The 22177-nt window shown below is 36.3% G+C and overlaps 1 protein-coding gene across 1 annotated transcript in view; it reads left to right on the forward strand.

Annotated features, from left to right (window-relative positions):
- The window catches only part of LOC121380544 (low-density lipoprotein receptor-related protein 4-like), a 111969-nt gene that overhangs the window by 81228 nt on the left and 8564 nt on the right, over positions 1–22177 (forward strand). Inside the window, exons 16-35 of the mRNA XM_041509398.1 lie at positions 180–391; positions 936–1123; positions 1787–1988; positions 3278–3467; positions 3919–4050; positions 4772–4909; positions 5828–6086; positions 6845–7007; positions 7459–7678; positions 9763–9909; positions 10195–10372; positions 13820–13932; positions 15126–15231; positions 15833–15927; positions 16298–16446; positions 16978–17122; positions 18421–18534; positions 19186–19267; positions 20247–20314; positions 20858–20948. Of these exons, the coding sequence (XP_041365332.1) occupies positions 180–391; positions 936–1123; positions 1787–1988; positions 3278–3467; positions 3919–4050; positions 4772–4909; positions 5828–6086; positions 6845–7007; positions 7459–7678; positions 9763–9909; positions 10195–10372; positions 13820–13932; positions 15126–15231; positions 15833–15927; positions 16298–16446; positions 16978–17122; positions 18421–18534; positions 19186–19267; positions 20247–20314; positions 20858–20948 (2992 nt within the window). The remainder of the gene's footprint in view (positions 1–179; positions 392–935; positions 1124–1786; positions 1989–3277; positions 3468–3918; positions 4051–4771; positions 4910–5827; positions 6087–6844; positions 7008–7458; positions 7679–9762; positions 9910–10194; positions 10373–13819; positions 13933–15125; positions 15232–15832; positions 15928–16297; positions 16447–16977; positions 17123–18420; positions 18535–19185; positions 19268–20246; positions 20315–20857; positions 20949–22177) is intronic.

A 22177-nucleotide genomic window follows, 5' to 3' on the forward strand; every position in this document is an offset into this window, starting at 1 on the left:
TCTATGGATGCAACTATTGGCGACACTGAATACGTTTAATTCTATGAAAATCTTGTTTAATTCTATTTTTTAAAAGTATGTAAAAACTGAAATAAAATCCATTAGAACATTATTAGTAATCTAGCTGATAATATATTGGGGGAAAAAAAAAATTGACACAATTCCCTGTTTTGTTTTAGACATTGGGACCTTCCTGCTGTTTTCCACCCAGTCTGACATTCGGCGTGTGACCCTGGGACTACAGCCGGAGATAGCTGATGTGGTGATCCCACTGTCGGGAATTTCCCGGGCGGTCGGCGTCGAGTGGGACAGTGACTCCGACTCGGTGTTCTGGACGGACGTCGGATCAGATGTTATTGGAAAAGCAAAATGGGACGGATCGGGTGAAGAGGTATGGATGAACTAGATTGTTAGTTTGATAGCTAATGCACGAAGAGCTGAATTTACAAAAACTATTTATTCTTTAGTGGTGTGTAACTTTCTTAGTAATGTTTATTTCATTAGGGCGGGATGTAGCCCATTGGTAAAGTGCTTGGTGATTTGTGGTTGGTCAAGGAACGATTCTCCTCGTCAGTGGGCCCATTGGGCTATTTCTAATTCCAGCCTGTGCACCACAGCTGGTACATGGTATGTGCTATCCTGTCTGTGGGATGGTGCATATAAAAGATCCCTTGCTACTAATGGAAAAATGTAGCAGGTTTCCTCTCTAAGACTTATATGTCAAAATTAACAAATGTTTAACATCCAGTAGCTGATTATTAATAAATCAGTGTGCTCTAGTGGTGTCGTTTAACAAAACAAATTTGTTTGTCATATATATTTCTTAAATTATGATAAATACACTTGTTTGGTCACATGCACACATAATCCAAATATATCTGAGGTATTTATCTTTAAACAGCCATTGATGTAAAATGTCTGCTGTTTTTCTCCAGATTGTGATTGGAACGAGCCTGGACAGTCCAGCAGGTCTGGCATTAGACTGGGCAGGACGCAAGTTGTACTGGACAGACGCTGGAAACGACCGCATTGAAGTGTCCAACCTGGACGGCAGTATGCGATCCGTCCTGCTGTGGGAAAACTTTGATCACCCACGAGACATTGTTGTTGATCCACGAACAGGGTAAGGTGGAAATTAGATTGTTCATAATTGTGAAATTTAAATATTTATTATTTAAGATTTGAAAAACACAGAGACAACCTTCAGGTAACTGTAATTTTTGCTCTGAGTAGACTCTTTGATGTACTTCGTCAATCCATGTGCCTGGATGTAAATAGGTTCATGAAAGACCATGGTATGTACTGCTTTGTCTTTGGGAAAGTGTATACAGAAGCAGAAGGGGTGGTTGATCTAGCTCAGTCAGAAGAGTGCTTGCCTAAGGCGCGTTGGTCATAGGGTTGAAGAACCTTGGTGGACTCATTAGCTGATTTTTGTAATTCTTAACCAACCAGTGTCCCACAACTGGTGTATCAAAGGACATGGTATATGCTGTCCTATTTGTGGGAAGTGCATATAAAAGATGTCATGCTACTAATGGGGAAAAAATGTAGCAGGTTTCCTCTAAAGACTTCCTGTATGTATCAGAATTATCAAATTTTCAATGATTAATATGTCATTTTGCTCTAATGGTGTCAATAAACTAAACAAACTTTTAACTTTTAAGTGAAGTAGCTTCTAGTGCCATTGTATTTCCTGTCTTTTTCAACAAAGTGTCAAAATAAGTGTGTTTTTCCATAATTTAAAATGTGATGAGGTATTGTTAAATATTCCTTTCCTTTCTCTCAGTTACATGTACTGGACTGATTGGGGCAAGAAGCCGAAGATTGAGAAAGCTGGGATGGATGGGAGAGATCGTGTCGTTCTGATGAGGAAAAATCTCACCTGGCCAAACGGTCTTGCCATTGACTATGAAAAGAACCGTCTGTACTGGACAGATGCAGGGTCAAAGGTTATTGAGTCAAGCACACTCGAAGGTCATGACAGAAAGGTGAGTACTCGTTAAAGGTAGTTGAAATATCAGGTGTATTATTTACAAAAGGAGAAAACTGTTAAATTTCTTCACTTTCCACTTAAAATTGTTTTGAGATTTTTGAACAAAAGAAAGGTAAAATATTTTGTAAAAATGTCTAGAAATATTATTTTGAATATTAAATATAGATTTAAACTTTTGTTAATTCAACACTCACTTAATGTAAGAAAAATAATTTGTTCTTTTAATGTGTTTTGCTTTCCCATATATAGCCTGTACTGTAGTTTTCCATATAGAGTATTGCTCTCATTCCTTGTGTCCTGTACTATAGTTTTCCACACATCTATTACAGAGCATTATTCTCGTTCGTTTTGTCCTGTACTATAGTTTTCCTCACTTGTGTTACAGAGAATTATTCCCGTTCGTTGTGTCTTGTACTATAGATTTCCTCACTTGTGTTGCAAAGCATTATTCCTGTTCATTGTGTCCTGTACTATAGTTTTCCTCACTTGTTACAGAGCATTATTCCCGTTTGTTGTGTCCTGTACTATAGTTTTCCTCACTTGTGTTACAGAGCATTATTCCCGTTGGTTGTGTCCTGTACTATAGTTTTCCTCACTTTTGTTACAAAGCATTATTCCCATTTGTTGTGTCCTGTACTATAGTTTTCCTCACTTGTGTTACAGAGTATTATTCCTGTTCGTTGTGTCCTGTACTATAGTTTTCCAATTGTCTGTTACAGAGTATTATTCCCGTTTGTTGTGTCCTGTACTATAGCTTTCAATATGTCTGTTTTATCCTGCAACCACTGTTTCTATTGACAGATTATGATGACCGATTAAAGCAAAGTCATAAACGTACATACTAGCAGATTATGACTTTTGATGTCACTTATATGACGTCACATGCATAGCTACATTACAGAATTGTTCATTTGACCTCTAGGTCATCGTATACTGTAGCAGAAATAATAGCTTTTCATTTAATTTTTATGGTCTGCAGGATAAAAATAATAACTAGTTTCCGACGTCGGATATCTGCTTTATCCTGTCCAGAGCCTCGCGGAATTTCCCATTCTTATCTTCACAGGATAAAGCAGATATCCGACGTGATTAACTAGTGATTCTCTATGTAAACAGTATTATTTGCATCTGTTGTGTCAGGTACTATAGTTTTCCATATGTCTGTTACAGAATATTATTTGCATTCATTGTTTCCTGTACTATAGCTTTCAAATGTGTGTTACAGAGTATTATTCCCATTTGTTATTTTGTCCTGTACTATAGTTTTCTTCCCATCACTTACAGAGTATTATCCCCCTGAGTCTGCAGCACCCGTTCGGTCTGGCACTGTGGGGAGACATCATGTACTGGACAGACTGGCAGACGAAGAGTATCCACTACGCCAACAAATTCACTGGTCTGGAGCAGGGCATTCTCCTCGCTGACATGGGACACCTCATGGACATTCATGTGTTTCATCGGAGCAGAGAGTATGGTTAGTGTCAGTAGAATATGTACACTGGCTGGATTGGTATTGTTTGTACTTATATAGTTGTCTTTTTTTTTTTAATTGCAGGGGGAGAGGTGAATTTTAAGAAATATAATAACTTTCTGTATGAACTAAAAAAATTATATTTTGTTATTTTAGTTATTAAAAAGATTCGAAATAGTTGGAAATATTTTATAATGGTAGCAAAGAATATATTTTAAACTGTAATCTTAATTGATTATCAGCTCTGAAGGTTTGCTCTGGTGTGCACAATAGAGGCTCTTCAATTTTTCTTTGTATTAATATTATTGTATCATCTGTATGCATTATGCACAGTGGAAGCTGTGACAGTCTTTTCAACATTTCTTTGTTTTAATATTTCATTACCATCTGTATGCATTATGCACAGTGGCAGCTGTGATAGTCTATTTAAAAAATAATCATTTTAATGTTTCAGTGCCGACTGTATGCAGTATGCACAATGGTGGCTGTAGTCATCTGTGTCTTGTGGCACCTCTGCCGCGAGGACATTCATGTGCGTGTCCCACCGGCCTGCTGATGAAGGAAGATGGCAGCACTTGTGATGTTGGTACGGTTTCTTTTGTAACATTTTGTACAAACAGTGCACAGTGGAGAGATGACATTCATTTAGAGCTGTAAAATAATGTTGATTTTCTTGATTTAAAAATATATATATATATTTGTTCGATTCTATATGTTATATAATTTTTCAATAATTGGAAAAATAAAATAACTGTTTTATAAGAAAATAGAAGGTACATTTGTTATAATGTTAATGAATTGAATTTCTTCATTTTGTTTTTACAGTTTAAACAAGAATAATACAAACAGTTGAATAATTTCTACATTATTGGACTAAACATATATACAGTTGAACTTGGTCTAACGGCCACCTCTATATAACGGCCACCTGCCCATAACGACCACCCTGAAATCCCCCCAACACAATTCTTTCTTTATTTGACCTCTATAGAACAGCCACCTGTCCAACGCGACCAGCGGCCACTATTTGTCAGCAAAAATAAAGTCAGAACCTGCATTAGCGGCCAAAATATTTTTTTTAAATCAAATTCTTCCCACCACATTTGATCATACAGCATTTAGTTCCTAGTAAATCCCATTGTTTTCTTGAATGCCGCCAGGATCGAATCACCTCAGTGGACCCATTCTCTGAATCTTTTCTTTTCTGATCCAAACAGTGCACCATGATTGGGATATCAAAGTTCGTTTCATCTTATTTTTTTCAAAATTTTAAAACATTTGTTTTATCTCATTGTCTTTTTAAACAGAGATGAAAAACTTTTTGATATTTACCCGTCGTTCCGACATCCGAAAGATCTCCATGGCAGTGGACTATTACGCTGATGTGGTCATCAACACAGGAAACATGAAGAATGCTATTGCAGTGGATGTCGACACTCACGAAGGTTTTTAATTTACCTAAATCATTTTGCAGTATAGGATAATCAGTCTGTACATCTATCCTTAGATTATTGTAATATTATGTAGTAATGTAATTTTTATTCAAATTGAATTTTATTTTATGTAGGACTGGAGTCTCTTTTATTTTTATAGAAAGATCACCAGTTTAAACTCAACATTTTGAAAATGTTTGCCTGATGTATATATTTATTTCAACTTTTAACTTTAAATGAGTTTTTAACTGAGGATAAACATTTTTGTTTATCCATTGATTATGGTGTTCCGCTGATTGAATGTAATAAAAAAAAATTATCACTTGGGTTCTGGCAGCAAAGTGATGATTGATTGTGAAATCCATTATCGTGTGGTGCATTTTATGTTTATATAATTATTGCTATAGTATATATAGTAAAATGCAATTGAAATGTAGAGTTTGGGTTTATTTTCCTGTGGATTTAACAAAAACAAAATGCTGAATAGGTAAAGATAAAATAAGTAACTGTTGTAGTGTCTATCCCAATAAACATGACAATAAGTGCATAGTCAAATGTGTGTGCAGAATTCTTATCTGTCCAAGATTTTAAAAAATATATATTTTCTGGGTAAGCATGATCTGATACTCTCTACAACTTTGGTTGCCACAGTCTAGACCCTACCCCCCCCCCCCCCCCACCCCCCGCACAATTTCCTACACATGTGCCTGATGGTTCTAATAATTCAAATTCTTCATAACTTATTTTAACTTATTGTTTAATCAAAAATCGATCAGTTGCTTCAAACCAGTTATTAACAATTATGATGATAAAATTTTAACCTCTTCCAAACACTGTTCTTCCACCCTATTGATATACATTGTAGTCTTGGTAATCTGTATTCTTCATGTTGCTGGTTACCCTACTTTACGTCTGCACGTTATTTTACAGCAAAGATGTACTGGACTGATACAGTTCTAGATCACATTGCTCGAGCCAATCTAGACGGCTCAGACTACGAGATTGTCATCTCTGAAGGCCTGCACACTGCCGATGGGCTGGCTATTGATTCTGTTGGTCGGAAGATCTACTGGACAGACGATGGGCGGAACAGGATTGAGGTGGCCACATTGGATGGAAAGATGAGAAAAGTTTTGATCTGGCAGAACCTAGACAAGCCGCGGGCTATTGCCTTGCACTATGATGCAGGGTAAGTAGTAGTTAGTATGCAGAAGAGGAACAACTTTCTCATGTTTCCAGAATTCCGGATTTTAGATCCATCTGGAACATGTTCCTGACTTTGTTTTTTGATGAAAAGATCACAATATCACCACTACAGTTTGAGACTGCACTTTTTAAAATATTTTTTGTTAGAAGTCATTTTTTATCACTGAGTACAGATGTTATAGCTGTGTCATTTGTTTAGAGGTAATATTTTTTTTTTTAAAGCTTTGAAACAGTTTTAACAGTAAAACAAATGGTAGAATTTTATGTAAATTGTAAAGAAAATTATATTGATTAATAAATCTTAGCCATAGGCAATGTGAAATAGTTTTGGTTCTTACAGATTTTTAAACATTAATTACAACATGTTGATTGAATCAGGGCTAGCTCTGGAACTCGCCAAATTCGCCATTTGCAAATTTTGAAAGCAGTTGGCAAATTTTATTTTAATTTGTTGAAATAATTTCATGTAATAATTGACATTTTTTTTTAAAATAACTGTCGATTTCTGCAATTTTTTAGTTTAATGGACAATTTGGCGAAATATTTTGCTCACCCAGAGCTGGCCCTGTGAGTTAACAATTTTTGCAAATCCAGTATTTTTCTAAATCTGTTTTATACAAAACAGAAAAGGTACGTATCTTTGAAACTAGGGTCAGTTACTTTGAAGCTGAATAAAAGGTTGACCCCATAAAACAGCTGTTTAACCAGACTGGCTCATGAATGACTGCTATTTTCCTTCAGCTACATGTACTGGACAGACTGGGGCATGTTTCCAGCCATCGAGCGAGCTGATCTAAATGGAGAGAACAGAAAAGTGATTATCTCGGAACACCTTGTCTGGCCAAATGGACTCGCCATCGACAGACCGACCTCGAGAATCATCTGGGCTGATGCCAAGACAGAGGTAATTCATTCATTTTGTAGATATTCCATGTTACTGTTTTTATTATGCTTATAAAGTATTAAAATTTATATGATAAGTTTTGTATTGTAATTGGTAAATGATTTATATCCATAACTTTTTTTCTTTTACACATTATATCTGGCTTTAAATGTTCATTTTACAACTCAAACAACTGTGTGTGTGTGGGGGGGGGGGGGGGGCACCAGTGAGTCCACCAGGGGATATCAGTGAGTATTACAATCTATCAATTTATTATTGAGACAGATTATATCCCTTAGATTGTTAAAATGCAGTTCATTGTACATGGATTTACTATATATTTGTATTGTATTTCATTGAATCAAATTTGTTTTTATATGAGTCTACATTTATCATTATATATATTTATCATTGTATCATTTTGGTACACTCGTAGATACTATATTAAAGTTATGGTGTTATTTGTTTACAGTTAATTGAATGTGCAGATCTCCATGGCAACTATCGTCGAACTCTTGTCGGCCATGTTGCCCACCCCTATGGTTTGACAGTGGTAGGGAATTATATTTACTGGACAGACTGGCAGGCGATGGCAATACACCGAGCCAATAAAAACACAGGATCAGAAATTAAAGTCATTCAAGAGAATCTACCTGGCATAATGGACGTACACGCTGTACAAATAGATACAGGTATTTTGATTACTTTTCTGCGAGATAAGATCTAAGTTAGCCAGCTGTTTTTTGCTAAATGTTTGCAAACTATACTCTTCAAAAAAAGAAACGCAAAAGGGTACAAATGGGTTATAACTCCGATTTTATGTTTCCTACCGGTTCATGCTTTGTGAATATAAGGTCATTGCATGTCCCAAACACATTCCCACGGTTACATTCGATAAAACGCAGCTACTGTACAATAAAGTTCCAAAATGTGAATATTCGCAAAAACGCAGCCACGTGCAAACCATGTCACCACTGCACGTGCGTTGTATGCACGTGCAACATGAACACCGACAGTATAAAAGTGCAGGGTGTTCGCTTGCCTGGCCTCTGTATCTGGCCGACAGTTGACAATCCAGGACATGCCACGTCTCAGTGAACCGCAGAGAAACAATGCCATCGGCCGACTAGACGCAGGCGAATCCAGAACGGCCGTTGCCAGGGCATTCCATGTGTCCCCAAGCACCATCTCCAGACTGTGGGACCGTTACCAGCAACATGGATCAACACGTGACCTCCCTAGATCCGGTCGACCACGGGTCACTACCCCCGGGCAGGACCGCTACATCCGGGTACGCCACCTTCGGGAACGATTGACTACTGCCACCTCCACAGCCGCAGCAATACCAGGTTTGCGCAGGATATCCGACCAGACCGTACGGAACCGCCTACGTGAGGTAGGAATTCGTGCCAGACGTCCAGTTCGAGGTGTCATCTTAACACCACAACACCGTCGACTCCGACTGCAGTGGTGCCAGATTCATCGACAATGGCCTCAACTGCGATGGAGACAGGTGTGGTTCAGTGACGAGTCCCGATTTCTGCTCCGACGTCATGATGGAAGATGTCGCGTGTATAGGCGTCGTGGTGAACGTTATGCGGCAAACTGCGTGCAGGAAGTGGACAGATTCGGCGGGGGTAGTGTCATGGTGTGGGCAGCCATCTCACACACTGGCAGAACTGACCTGGTCCACGTGCAGGGCAACCTGAATGCACAGGGCTACATTGACCAGATCCTCCGGCCACACATCGTTCCAGTTATGGCCAACGCCAACGCAGTGTTCCAACATGACAACGCCAGGCCTCACACAGCACGTCTCACAATGGCTTTCCTACAGAACAACAACAGTAATGTCCTTCCTTGGCCATCGACATCACCGGATTTGAACCCAATTGAGCATCTATGGGACGAGTTGGACTGACGCCTCCGACAGCGACAACCACAGCCCCAGACCCTGCCCGAGCTGGCAGCAGCCTTGCAGGCCGAGTGGGCCACCATCCCCCGGGACGTCATCCGTACTCTGGTTGCTTCAATGGGCAGGCGGTGCCAGGCAGTTGTCAACACACGTGGAGGCCACACCCGGTATTGACTCCAGATGACCTTGAACTTGGTGGTGTGTCCTATCACTTACTCACAATGGACTAGAGTGAATTGTGAACAATCCTGCAACATTTGGTAATTATCGGACTCACCATTCAATAATTAAATCAATTCTCCAAATGTTACGACAATGTGGTTTTGCGTTTCTTCTTTTGAAGAGTATATGTTGACTGGTTCCCACAGGGGTCATTATGATTAATATGTAGTATAAAAACCAGTATGAGAAAATAGCTGGTGGAACTTGCCTCTAGTGATGACATTAAAAACTGTTTAGCAAAAAAAAAAATCATTTGGTATATTTGTTTTTTAATAGTAAAATCCAACATGGCATCCAGAATACAAGATTTTTGCTTTTAAGTTCCAGTCTCAGTATTGTTAATTGTGGCTGAAACAGGAATTTTGTTCCATCAAGAGTAGAAATGACCATTTGATGTAAATGTTTATATTAGGTAATGCAGCATACAGAATTAGCTTAGTGCTAAGATTATAAAACAAAATATACTTAAGTTGGCTACAAATGTAACATAACCTAATCCTAATAGCATTTTAAATAATTGTGGATGACCCATGGAATGTGATAGTAGTGATAAATTGCAGACCAAAATGCAATGAAAATGAACTGAAGTTAGCTTTAGAAGGTAACATAATGTAAGCATAATAATCTGTATCATTCTAGATGCCCCTTGGAATGTGACAACTGTGAACCGTTGCGGCAATAACAATGGTGGGTGCAGTCACCTCTGTCTGTCCCACCCCCAGGGAACATCCTGTGCATGTCCCTCGGGCATTACAATGAAACCAGATGGGAAGACTTGCAAAGAAAGTGAGTATATAAGTTTGTTGTCTTTGGGAAGTTTGTCTCAAGGGAAAATATTTTATTTGTCATTAGTTTCTGTATATATAATATTACAAAATTAAAATGAAGATTATATTGAAAATGACATTCAAATCACAAAATTCATAGAGCAGTAGCAGATATCATAAATGTATGTTGGAATTACATACATATGTGTAATACATGTATACGTCATCTGAAGTAGTCATACCAAATAATATATACATTGTCCAGATTATTTATTATTATATATTTTTAAAATATTTATTTCAGTGCCAGACGCCTATCTTCTGTTTGCCAGCCGTGGCAGCATCAGGAGGATTTCCATGGATACGAAAGACTACACCGACGTTTATCTCCCCTTGCCTGAGTTGCACAATGTAATCGCTGTAGACTATGATTTGAAAAACAACAAAGTCTACTACACTGATGTCTATCTAGATGTCATCAGGTAATTGTACTACATTAGAGATAATGAGGAAACATTTTACGTTGACATTGGAAAATACTCTATTCTGATTGGTCACTATTCTGATTGGTCACTTAAGTTAAATTCAAGGTGTGAAATACTCGATCATCACCTGTAATGTAATTAGGCCGCTTTACTCGCGTAAGATTATGAGTTGTTGTACACAAACATGACTGACAAACAAAGCAAAATTTTTAACACCGGTTCAGTAGAAGAAGTGTGACATTTATCTAGTTTAATGATAAAATCAGTGATGAGCAAGGAAACGTTGAAAGTAAGCACACAAATTCCATTTTCTTCTTAAAAATACAAATGTTATAGCTTCATTTCACAGATTTACTAGATGTTTATATAAAGTAAGTGGCTAATAAAAATTTCAAAAAGTTAAATGGAGACGGATATGGTTATGCATGGGTGAGCGGGTGTCGTAGAATTTTGTGTTTCATTTGAATATATATTAAATCTCCTGTGTTCATTTAGACAATAATCTAAATTCATTTAATTTTACAAAAATGGTACAGTATAACGTCGATTTACCCGCCTACTGTGGTACCAATGTGATTTTGGCGTTATTTTGAGTTGGCGTTAAAGTGAGGGTGCCAAGGATGCACCACCAAACATTTTTTATTTGATACATCTAATGTGCTACATGTCATACAGTTTGTTTAAAACAACAAAAAACAAGGAAACAAGTTAAACATTAATTTTAATTTGTCAACCATCAATGAACAGCGAAAATATAAAAACATGTACAGTAAATTTGAATAGCATTGTGTTAAAGTCAATCCATTTTAAAAAAGTCCAGAATGTTTTTGTGTGCTCAGAGTGAGTGAAGACTTTTCCATGCTCCTATACCACTAAGGCTTCGAGCATGTCCACCCCGGGTTCGGTCTCTGGAGGCCAGGGGCCCAATCCGGGACAGAAATTATTTGTGTGCTCAGGAGAATTAACTCGTTCACTCTTGTCTGGAAAGAAATCACCGAATTTACATCAGACTCCACTGAATGTGGATTACCTTCTATAAACCGAAGAACTGTTTTAATCACGACTCGCGCACAAGCCGCTGAGGGAACTTCTTCCGGATCAGGGTCAGAATCGTCTTCCTGGGCCCGTGCTTATAAAACTAAGTCTAGACTTTAATAAAGTCCAGACTTTAACGTAATGCTATTTGAATGGTGTTGCCATGACGTTAAAGTCTGGACTTTATTAAAGTCTAGACTTTAAGGTTTATAAGCACGGGGCCTGGTCGTCATTTTTCATCAGTTTTCCTCACACATTGAACAATTTGATTATCAGTGAGATGTGCGAATGTCTCGGTTTCTTTGTCAACAGTAACAAATTCATCAATACCCATTCTCAACTGTTCATCGATGGCAAGTCTGCGTGTGACGACGTCACCAACGAGATCCCACAAAGGTGTCACTTCATCGGCTGTCCAGCGTAACTCGTTGTGAGGCTCTCATGGAATGATCCCTGTGTGGATCCAATATTTTTTTATCGTCGTCACATTAACAATATCCCACGCTTGTTTGACATAGCGAATCCCATCACAGAGTGGTAACTGAAGGTCTTTCCCCGTTTTGTTGTCATCAGTGCACTGCACAAGTTGTTGAAGTTGCATCCGTCTATACTGTCTCTTGAATGCTTGGATAATGCCAGCATCGAATGGCTGAAGATGGCTTGTCCTGGTTGGTGGCAGGAAATGGATTCCTATGTTAGACACTTTCTTTATAATGATGTGACTAGGTGCGCTGGCCACGAGAAGCAAAATGTGTCTTTTCTGGCATTTCATCTGGGTGTTTATGTTTTCCAAATAACGTGCAAACAGCTCCCCGTTCATCCAAGCCTTTTTGTTAGCCTCATACTCCAAGTACAAATTTACATTATAGTTATTAAAACACCTCGGCTTTGCAGATTTTCCTATCATGAGTGGTTTAAGCTTGTCAGAACCATCGGCATTTGCACACAACACAATTTTTAACCTGTCCTTTGTTGTTGATCATCATAGAGAGGGATCGATCTGGCAGAAGAGACCGATTTCATCAGTGTTGCTTGATATCTCACTGGCCTGTCTTCATTCCTCTGTAATCAGTTGTCTGTCAACACCGGCACTTTTACCTGAAATGACATGCTGGGTGACGTTGTGTCTTGCTTTGAATCTTTGCAGCCACCCATTGGAATAGGCGAAGTCAGATATGTTAAGTTCAGCTCCAAATGACCTGGCTTTAACTCTCAGAATTTCGTCAGTGATGTGGACATTTTGAGCACACACATTACTGAACCACAAAAATAATGCTTCTTCCAAATCTTTTTGTCAATTTTTTTTTTTTTCAGTGCTGGTTCAACGTTTTCATCTGCTCACTTTTCTTTCTGTAGTAAAATATCGCCCACTGTTCATCATTTCAGTGGATACGCCTACAAAACAGAAAAGTGGTTGGCAATGTCTTGCTGACTTTTAGCTGAATTTAACTTCAAATATTTCACGATTTCTCTTGCGAACTGGATCTGATACAACACGTTTGCATTTAGAATCCATTTTACTGCAATGAAATGCCTGATCGATGCCATGATATTTCTTCCAAATGCTGAGTTGAAACTCACATAGAGGTCCTGATTTTAAACAAGCTTTTCAATTTTCAATTCTTTATTCACTTTGAGCTTTGCAACTCATCAGCTTACACACAGTAACAATTAAAAATGGTTTTTATTTATTAAACGTGGGTCATACTTGATTGGCACTTAAAACAACTGACATTACACATTTACCCAGAATTGCCCGATCGAATGCGCCGATAAAAATCCCATGTTGTCACGTGATCATTAGACCGACTTTTTATCTTGTACCGGTAATTCTTTGAACTGTGGAATCACTGCACTGACAACTAACTGTAACACTGGTGTGTTGTCAATCATTAGACAATAACAAAAGGAACAACAATTGTAGAGCTTAATTTAGGCTAATGTACTTCTGTTGAGCTGCTTGATTATGGCTATTTGGAGCATGAGTGATACAATCGAGGGGACTGTAACATCTAAAATGTGTTTTGTCCAAAAACATGTTTGACGGATGGTGAATAGCGAGGGTGATGCTAAATAGAGGGAATTAACTAAGAAAACAAATGGTACTTGGAAGAACGTTTGTGGTACGTGAGGTTAGTGTTAGGGGGGCAATAAATCGAGGGTTCACTGTATATATGAAATTTGTGATACGTATTGGGATGCTTATTTTCCTAGTATCATTCTGAATACTTTAAAGTAATGTAGAGATTGCATACTCTTTATATTTTTCTAACAGTGTTTATAAAAAATATTAATGGTTTAGTACAAATTATGTACTCACTGTATTTGTTAAAATAAGATTTATTTATTTTATTTTTATAAATTTGTTTATGGATTTAGAAAAAATTAGTAGTATTTTATTTTTTGCAGGCGTGCCAGTCTGAATGGTAGCAACATGGAAACTCTGATTGAGAAAGAGTTATCTACCACTGACGGTCTGGCAGTTGATTGGATTGCCGGCAATCTGTACTGGACAGACACAGGTAGCCATTTTGTTTCTGTCTCATTCTAAATTCAAATTCTTTATTTTTTAAAAATCCAAAAACAGTATTTTTAGGGGATTGTTTTAGTTGATATTAAAAAACCCCAGTAAGTATGAGACTAGCCCCCAAAACAACAACATTTTATGATAATTAAATAACAAGTTTCAAAAATGATTGTCAATGCAACACATAAACCAAATGTTTCCATAGTTTGAATATCTAAATAAAGAAATATGAATACAAGTATGTTGGTAATAAGTGTTTCAATGTTCATATCACTCACAAGATTAATTTTAAATTTGGTTTTAAATGTTAGACATAATTACATCACATTTAGCTGTGAAGCACAGAGTGAAGGAAGGAAATGTTTTATTTAACGATGCACTCAACACATTTTACTTATGGATATATGGTGTCTAACATATGGTTAAGGACCACACAGATATTGAGAGAGGAAACCTGCTGTCACCACTTCATGGGCTACTCTCTTCGATTAGCAGCAAGGGATCTTTTATATGCACCATCCCATAGACAGGATAGCACATACCACGGCCTTTGATATACCAGTTGTGGTGCACTGGCTGGAACGAGAAATAGCCCAAATGGGCCCATTGACGGGGGTCGATCCTAGACTGACCGTGCATCATTTGAGGGCTTTACCACTGGGCTGAGTCATATGTATGATGAACAAGTTTTTAGTAAACAATATTCCAGGTAGCTTTTTTTAACACATTCCAATAGAGAAAGACATGTTGTAATGCAGGTGATATAAAAAAATTATTTAAAAAGTTAATCAGAAGTAAACACTGGGTCATTTGTCGTAAATAGAAATGATATTCAGTTAAGTGTAGCCTTAAAGTGGTTTTATAACTAGATTCTTAAAAAAATAATCTAGTTGCAACAACAGTGTGATGTCGCAGGTATCTGTATTTAGCTCATGATTCTGCTATATTTTAATTTCATGATGCTCTAACATACATCTCGGACGTCCTACTTCTTTTTAAAGCTTTTTTTTTTTTTTCCAGCATGCCATATTTGCTCTTGATAGGCCATATTTTTCCTTTGCGGGCTGTATGGTTTTTTTTGTGGCATGTCATTTAAAAGAGAAAAAATGCCAGCCATAGTTTACTTACAATTTTGAACCCTGTATTTGTCTTATTTTATCACTTTAATTGTGAATTATTTTCCTGCAGGTCGAGATGTGATTGAGGTGGCTCGACTTGATGGAAGTTGTAGAAAAACTCTGGTGCAAAAGAACCTCGATGAGCCAAGAGCTATAGCGCTTTTCCCAAGGAAAGGGTATGTGTCTCGATCATTTACAGGGGTCTCGCTACATGTCATAAGTGATGGCGGGCCCACCATTTCTTAAGACTTATTTTCAATACGCCCGCCATCCATTGGCAGCAATAGTAATATTCGCCATCTGTTTATTTAGACCGCCATCCAAAATCACAAGTCATGCTATCGTTTTGAACTACCAGAGTAATCAGGTTTATCGTCGTTTACAAGACATTTTCGAAGTATTTGTACCCTGCAAATCTTAGGTACCATCCCTTCCTATAAGTGGAACCAGCTCTACCGATTCCCTCCATCCCTTTCCTGAATACTGGAGAGACCAATGATTTATATGTACCAGTATTTTATTATTATTATTTTTTTAATATCTTAGGAATTGTGGTTTTAATCAAATCAAAATAAAAATGATAAAATATCCTCTTTTGCACAGCAATTTTTCATAAGGTATTGTTTACATATGATTGTTTACATATGAGATTATACCATTTCAGAATATGATTTTTCTTGTAATAATTATTGACATAAAGGTCTGGTTTTTTCTGTTTGAAGTATGTTTTAAGGTTATATGTATGTAAATTTTGGTTTGACAATATTTTTGTTTTAGATTGATGTTTTGGACTGACTGGGGGTTGCATCCAAAGATAGAGCGAGCATACCTTGATGGAACAACCCGTAAACTTGTTATCGCAAATAACTTAGGTACGTACATGTTTTATCCTTTGTGATTATGGGTTTAACTTAAACCTAAAACAATTGAGGCAATTTGGTATGAAATCCGTAGCCAAAGTCAAGTTTATCTTACTTTCTCTTCCCTTCAACTTATTTCTCTTTTTATTCTTAACAAAATTAATTAAAAGCCCGTGGATATTTTTGGCTTTTTTCTTCATATTTTATTTAAAAAACCAAAAATGTTAAATCTGTCATAAAATTCTGTTTTCTTATCCGTGTAATGTACTATATGTATCCATGTTATTCACATATGTACAATCTTTAGCTTATAACATGACACTACGATTAACTTATGTTTCCATTGGTATTGCACATGTAGTATAATGTAATTTGATTACAGGTTTTCCTAATGGTCTTTCTATTGACTATGATGCCCGCCGCTTATACTGGGTGGATGCAAAACTCGATAAAATTGAGACGTCAGACTTGAATGGGAAAAATAGAGTCACCTTGATACAACAGGTGCCACACCCATTTGGCTTGACAGTGGTAAGTATTGTCAAAGTATTAGAATCTATTACTCTCTGAAATTGAGTTCTTAACAGAAATGAATCCCATACAATTTATGATGAAAATTGATCTTGTTTTTCTTCCATTATTCTTTCATTTGATACCAAATTCCCTAACCCTCTATCAATTAGAGGATTTTTGTTTTCATTGTTGTTTTTATTTATATGTAATTTAAGTGCAACAACTTTTGTATTTAGTTGTACATTGAGTTTTGTGTTTAAATGTGTTTCTTACAACCTAGAAGTCTTAGATTAGAGAAACATAAGCCATAGCTTCACCTGTGTTTGTTTATCTCAGTGTGTGCCAAAACAAAATTACAGTTAATTTTAATTTTTAATAATTTTCTTTTATTATTAAAACAAAAAATGCCATATAATGTAAAAAAAACAAAAACAAATGAATCCTAAATATTTCTTTTTTTTTACAACACAATTTTATAGTAGGCAAGACATCTGCTTGCATGGAATTGTTGTGAAGAGTATTTAATCTGACATGCTGGTGTTTTGTTAGTTTGGTGACCACATCTACTGGTCAGACTGGCAGACCGAGAAGATCGAGCGTGCGAGTAAACACACGGGGGAGGATCGTCAGATCATACAGACGCGGCTCGAGGGTCTCATGGACATCCACATGGTGTCACCTCTCAGACAGACAGGTACCACATCACTCTTGATTTTCTCTTTTATGAACTTATACTTGTAAATACTAAGCACAGTATCGGGTACTGCGTCACTCTTTCTTTTCCCATTTTATAAACTTATACTTGTAAATACTAAGCACAGTATCGGGTACCGCGTCACTCTTGTCTCATTTATAAACTTATACCTGTAAATACTAAGCACAGTAAATCATCAATGCACATACTTGTAAATACCAAGGATGACATGTAGACAGACAGGTATCTCGTCAGTCTCTCTTTTCTCATTTTACAATTTTTGCTTGTAAATGCAGAGGACAGAAGTATATCTCAGTGACATAGTGTTCATCTGAGGTGTCAGAGATAGGGGATCAGGGGACCCATCACCCCCCCCCCCCCCCCTAAATATATTTAAGTGCACCTATTTTTCTTTTAAAATCTTTTAATAGTTTTGTTTGTTTGAATGGCCTTTGATGAGTTAGTTCACGTACCCTTTTCCCATTGGTTCCATCTCCCCCTCTGTAGAATATTTCCTGGATCTGTCCTTGGGGTTTTTTTTATCTGTAATTTAAGTGCAAGATATAGATGTTACATTTTCAACAACTTTTATATTTAGCTGAACATTAAGTTTTGTGTTTAAATGTGTTTCTTACAACCTACAAATCTTAGATTAAAGAAACATAAGCCGTAGCTTCACCTGTGGTTGTTTATCTCACTGAGGATGAGATGTAGCACAGTGACATAGTGATCATCTGAGGTGTGGTGAATTGCAGCGTCGGTACCATCAGGTGGTTTGTGCCATCCCAACTAGTACCAGAGACTAGTCCATCTATAAGCTGTCTTTGAGAAATGATTTCAATGCTCACGGTGATCAGCATATAGCTTGTATGCCAGGACAGTAATAATAATAAAGAAAAGGAATGCTTCAGCACATTTCAAACTATGGCTGGTGGGTGTCTGTAGTTATTACCAATAATAAACAGTTACAAATATATTTCTTTTAATGTCTGTAAACATGTTATATGTTGTATATATACAGTAATTTAAAAAAACAATCAGTTATTTGTTGGTCTTAAATCAAATAGTTGTCATTTGTCATACGTTTGAAATAAAATTTGCTTTAAAACAAATACTGTTATATCCCCCCCCCCCCCCCCCCCCCCATCAAATTATGACTGTCAAATTGGATACTGATAACAGTTTAACAAAATCAGGTAACAGGTGGCTCTTTTGTGATAGTTTTCACTGAGAAAATAACAGTAATTTCAGTTAACTGAGGTAATAAATTATACATTTGTTTTTTTTGTCTTTCACAGGCTCCAATGGGTGCAGTAAAAACAACGGTGCCTGCACTCATCTGTGTCTTGCCAGGTCGAACAATTACGTGTGTGCATGCCCCAACATTCCAGAGGGTGGCCCCTGCCTAACGGGTGAGATTTATTGTCTTAATGCACCGTACATTAGATAGCATAGATCTTTATTGATTCATATATTTATGCTTCCAGATGTAGAATGGCACAGTACAAAAAGTGTGAAATGTGAGGTGGGGTGATTGTGTTAAGCTTTATAATACTAGAATAATGCTGATAAAAGTGAGTTTATCACAGTATGTAGTGAAACCTCTCAAAACCGGACCCTCTGTAAACCGGAATTCCCTCAAAACTGGACATTTTTCATGGTCCTGTTTTAAATATCTTGCAGAAGAGAACCTCTCTAAACCAAATACCTCTTAAAACCAGACTTTTTACTTTGTCCTAAGCGTGTCCGGTTTAGAAGAGTTTCACTGTATTATATCTGAAATTTTAGCAAATATTTTAGAATTTGAGTACATGAATTAATATATTTCCAGTTTTTGGTGATTGTGTTGTATTTGGTTGTAATATCTTGGTGTGTATATGTAAGATATTCTACCCACTCAGGTTTACTGATTCTGTCAAAGTTTATATAAAGATGAAACAATTTTACTGCCATGATATGCTTTTTGTCTGTACATCCTCCCAGGCTTAACATTACAATTGCTGCGAAAATCCGCTAGGACTTCTTCGGTGGTATTTTAAGGTATAATTATTTTTTACTTTCAGTGCCTGTTGCTACAGATCTGAATCATTATGATACTTCTGACATTGCCAATATTGACATTAACTCCAAACCAGGCAAAACACTGTAAGTTCTAGTCTACGATAACAGTTTTCTAGACAAACAAATGGTCTCACAACCCATTATTTGTTTTAAAATATAATTTACAGTAGGTCAGCACAATTAAATGAGTGATCTAAATAAATATAGTTTACTGGGTGTTTAATGTTTATGTTTTTTTCATTTAAAGGACTTCGTTCCTGAGTTTGCTGCAATTGTTCAGATGTTGCCCACTAATGGAGACTTTTTAACCACTGTAATTATATATTAAACATAGTTTTTGGCACAAAAAATCAGTGGCTGTATATTAAATGTGTTTTTGATCATCCTAGTGTTTGTAACTAGGTCAAACTTCATTTTATTTCCTAATATATATTTTTTCATTCATACGAAATTATTTGGAGATCAAATCCAGATTGAGCTACTTAACCTTCTAACTACTGCAGGCAGGCGAACGCCCGATGTCACGTCAGTCGACATACTGTATACTGCATACAGTGCTTTCCCTAATTCGTATTTCCCGCCGTTATGCACATGACACTCACCGGAAATGGAAATATAATAAAAGAAAAAAGATTTCTTTTCGAAATGGTGGCTTTTATTTTGATTTTTCAATTGAAAATACCTTGAAATTTTTGTTTTCGGCAAGTATTATCGCTTGACAGCAATGGCGGCATGTTGCGGTCATTTTCAGGGATCGATAGCTGATTGTGACAGCTAATTTGATAATAACTTTGATCGTTTTACCAACGACGAAAATCACCAAATATTGCAATATGAATCGTTGTTCAGGATTTTAAATAATTTTGGTCAGAAAACCACTGTTATTGTGAATAATGTACATCCAGATATTTATTTTGTTTTGTTTGAGTACATGTAACCATTGTGATACATCTTTGTTTTGTTTCATTAAATGTGGGGTGAATTTTAACATGCTCATATACCACTAAGGTTTTGAGCATTTTACCGTAGTCATTAAATGTACACATCTTTTGTTTTGTTTCAGTAAATGTACCCTGTCTGAAGAAGCTGCTGGGCACTGTAATAATGGTGGACTGAACACTCACAATGACAGTAAGTGTACAGTCTCCAGTAGATATTAATAGAGATGTAGTCCACTTGCAAAGTCCTCGCCTGACGCGCGGTCGGTCTGGGAATCCGGACGATGGTCCATTGGGATATTTCTTTTCCAACCAGTGCACCACGACTGGTGTATCAAAGGCCATGGTATGTGCTATCCTGTCTGTGGGATGGTGCATATAAAAGATCTCTTGCTACTAATGGAAAAATATAATGGGTTTCCTCTGATTATATGTCAAAATTACCAAATGTTTGACATCCAATAGCCGATGATTAATGTGCTCTAGTGTTGTCTTTAAACAAAACAAACAAAATTATCTAATTCTGTTGGTTGGTTTTTCTTATTTTCAGTCCAAAGACTGGTGTAAAAATTCTTTATTGTATGCAGATTTAATTGACTGTATATATTTGTTTTAAATAATGTTTTGTGTGCTTGTGGTTAATGGGGTTGTGGTAAAATGTATCACTCAGTATATTTTTGTATCACTGATAGTAATTTTCACTACTAATTTGTGTGACTTTTAATTTTTTCCACAGGTAAGCATGGAGAAGGAGTTTATATTGCAGTAGCTGTCGTGGCGGCCATCGCTCTTGTGATTTTCCTCATCATTTTTATTTTATGGAAAAGGTAAAAAAAAGAAGAAGTTTAATTACATAATATAATATGAATGAAATATATCAATTTATAATTTAGTTTTATTTAATACAGTTTTTGACTTGTCTTGTCAGACTCGCTTAGAGTCAAAAGGCGAGATAGTTATTACTTTTTCGAAGGCAACAGTGTCAACTTTTGTGTTCATCTTCAGTGTTACAGTTTAGTGTTTACATCCATTTCTCACAAACTTTAAGTCCTAGATCAATGAAACTTGGTTTATAGTTGTATCAACATCTAACTGTATGTTTAACAAAATAATAATTAAAAGAAAATATTATTTTAATATATATATATATATATTTATCATATAATATCTTACATTTTCAGTGCAATCAAAGTATGTGATATTTTTCAGATCACATACTTTAAGAATTTGATAACTTTGCAAATTAGATGTAAATTAGTCGAGGTCTCGGCACTAGGTTTATTGACATTTAAGCAAACATTCTTGGGTGACACTCCATGATTGACGTATGCATTCATAGTCATCAAATTAAAACATTTCAATGGCAATTTGACACTGAAAGCTGTCCAGCATTCAGAAAACAAAAAACGTTAGGCATAACTTTATTTTGATGTAAGGACATCCAAAATGACGTCATTCGAGTTTGACGTCATTTCCATTCAAAAATACACCGCGCCACATATTCTTACGTCATTTGAATATCTAGTAATGGAGGACTGGAATTAAAGTTGTGTATACAGTTTACAAAAACACGTATTAAGCTTGAGCTTATATGATAAAGAGATTATTACCCTCATGTATTTCGGTATTGTCAATATCATATATTAGGAATAAAAAAATGTATTATGCTCGCCAGAGGCTTGCATAATACAATTTTTATTCCTAATATATGATATTAACGATACCGAAAAACACTCTGGTAATAACCTCTATATATATATTTATTTATTTTTTTATTTTTTTTTTTTATTATAATTTTTTTTTTTTTATTATAATTTTTTTTTTTTTTTTTTTTTTTTTTTTTTGTAAGAACTAAATTAATTCAAAATGTTACATCACAAACTGTTTCTTTATTCACCAAATCAGTTTATTTTAAGCAAGTTATTTAATTCCTCAGAATTCTAATTTTAGTTAAAATTTGTCACAAATTTCATAGATGGTTCTACACATTTTTTGTTAGTTCTGTTAGTACTATATAAAACCCAATAGCCAATGTATTTTTCATGCTGGGGTCATT

This window comes from Gigantopelta aegis, chromosome 9 (assembly GCF_016097555.1).
Source record: "Gigantopelta aegis isolate Gae_Host chromosome 9, Gae_host_genome, whole genome shotgun sequence".
NCBI classification, from domain to species: Eukaryota; Metazoa; Mollusca; class Gastropoda; order Neomphalida; family Peltospiridae; genus Gigantopelta; species Gigantopelta aegis.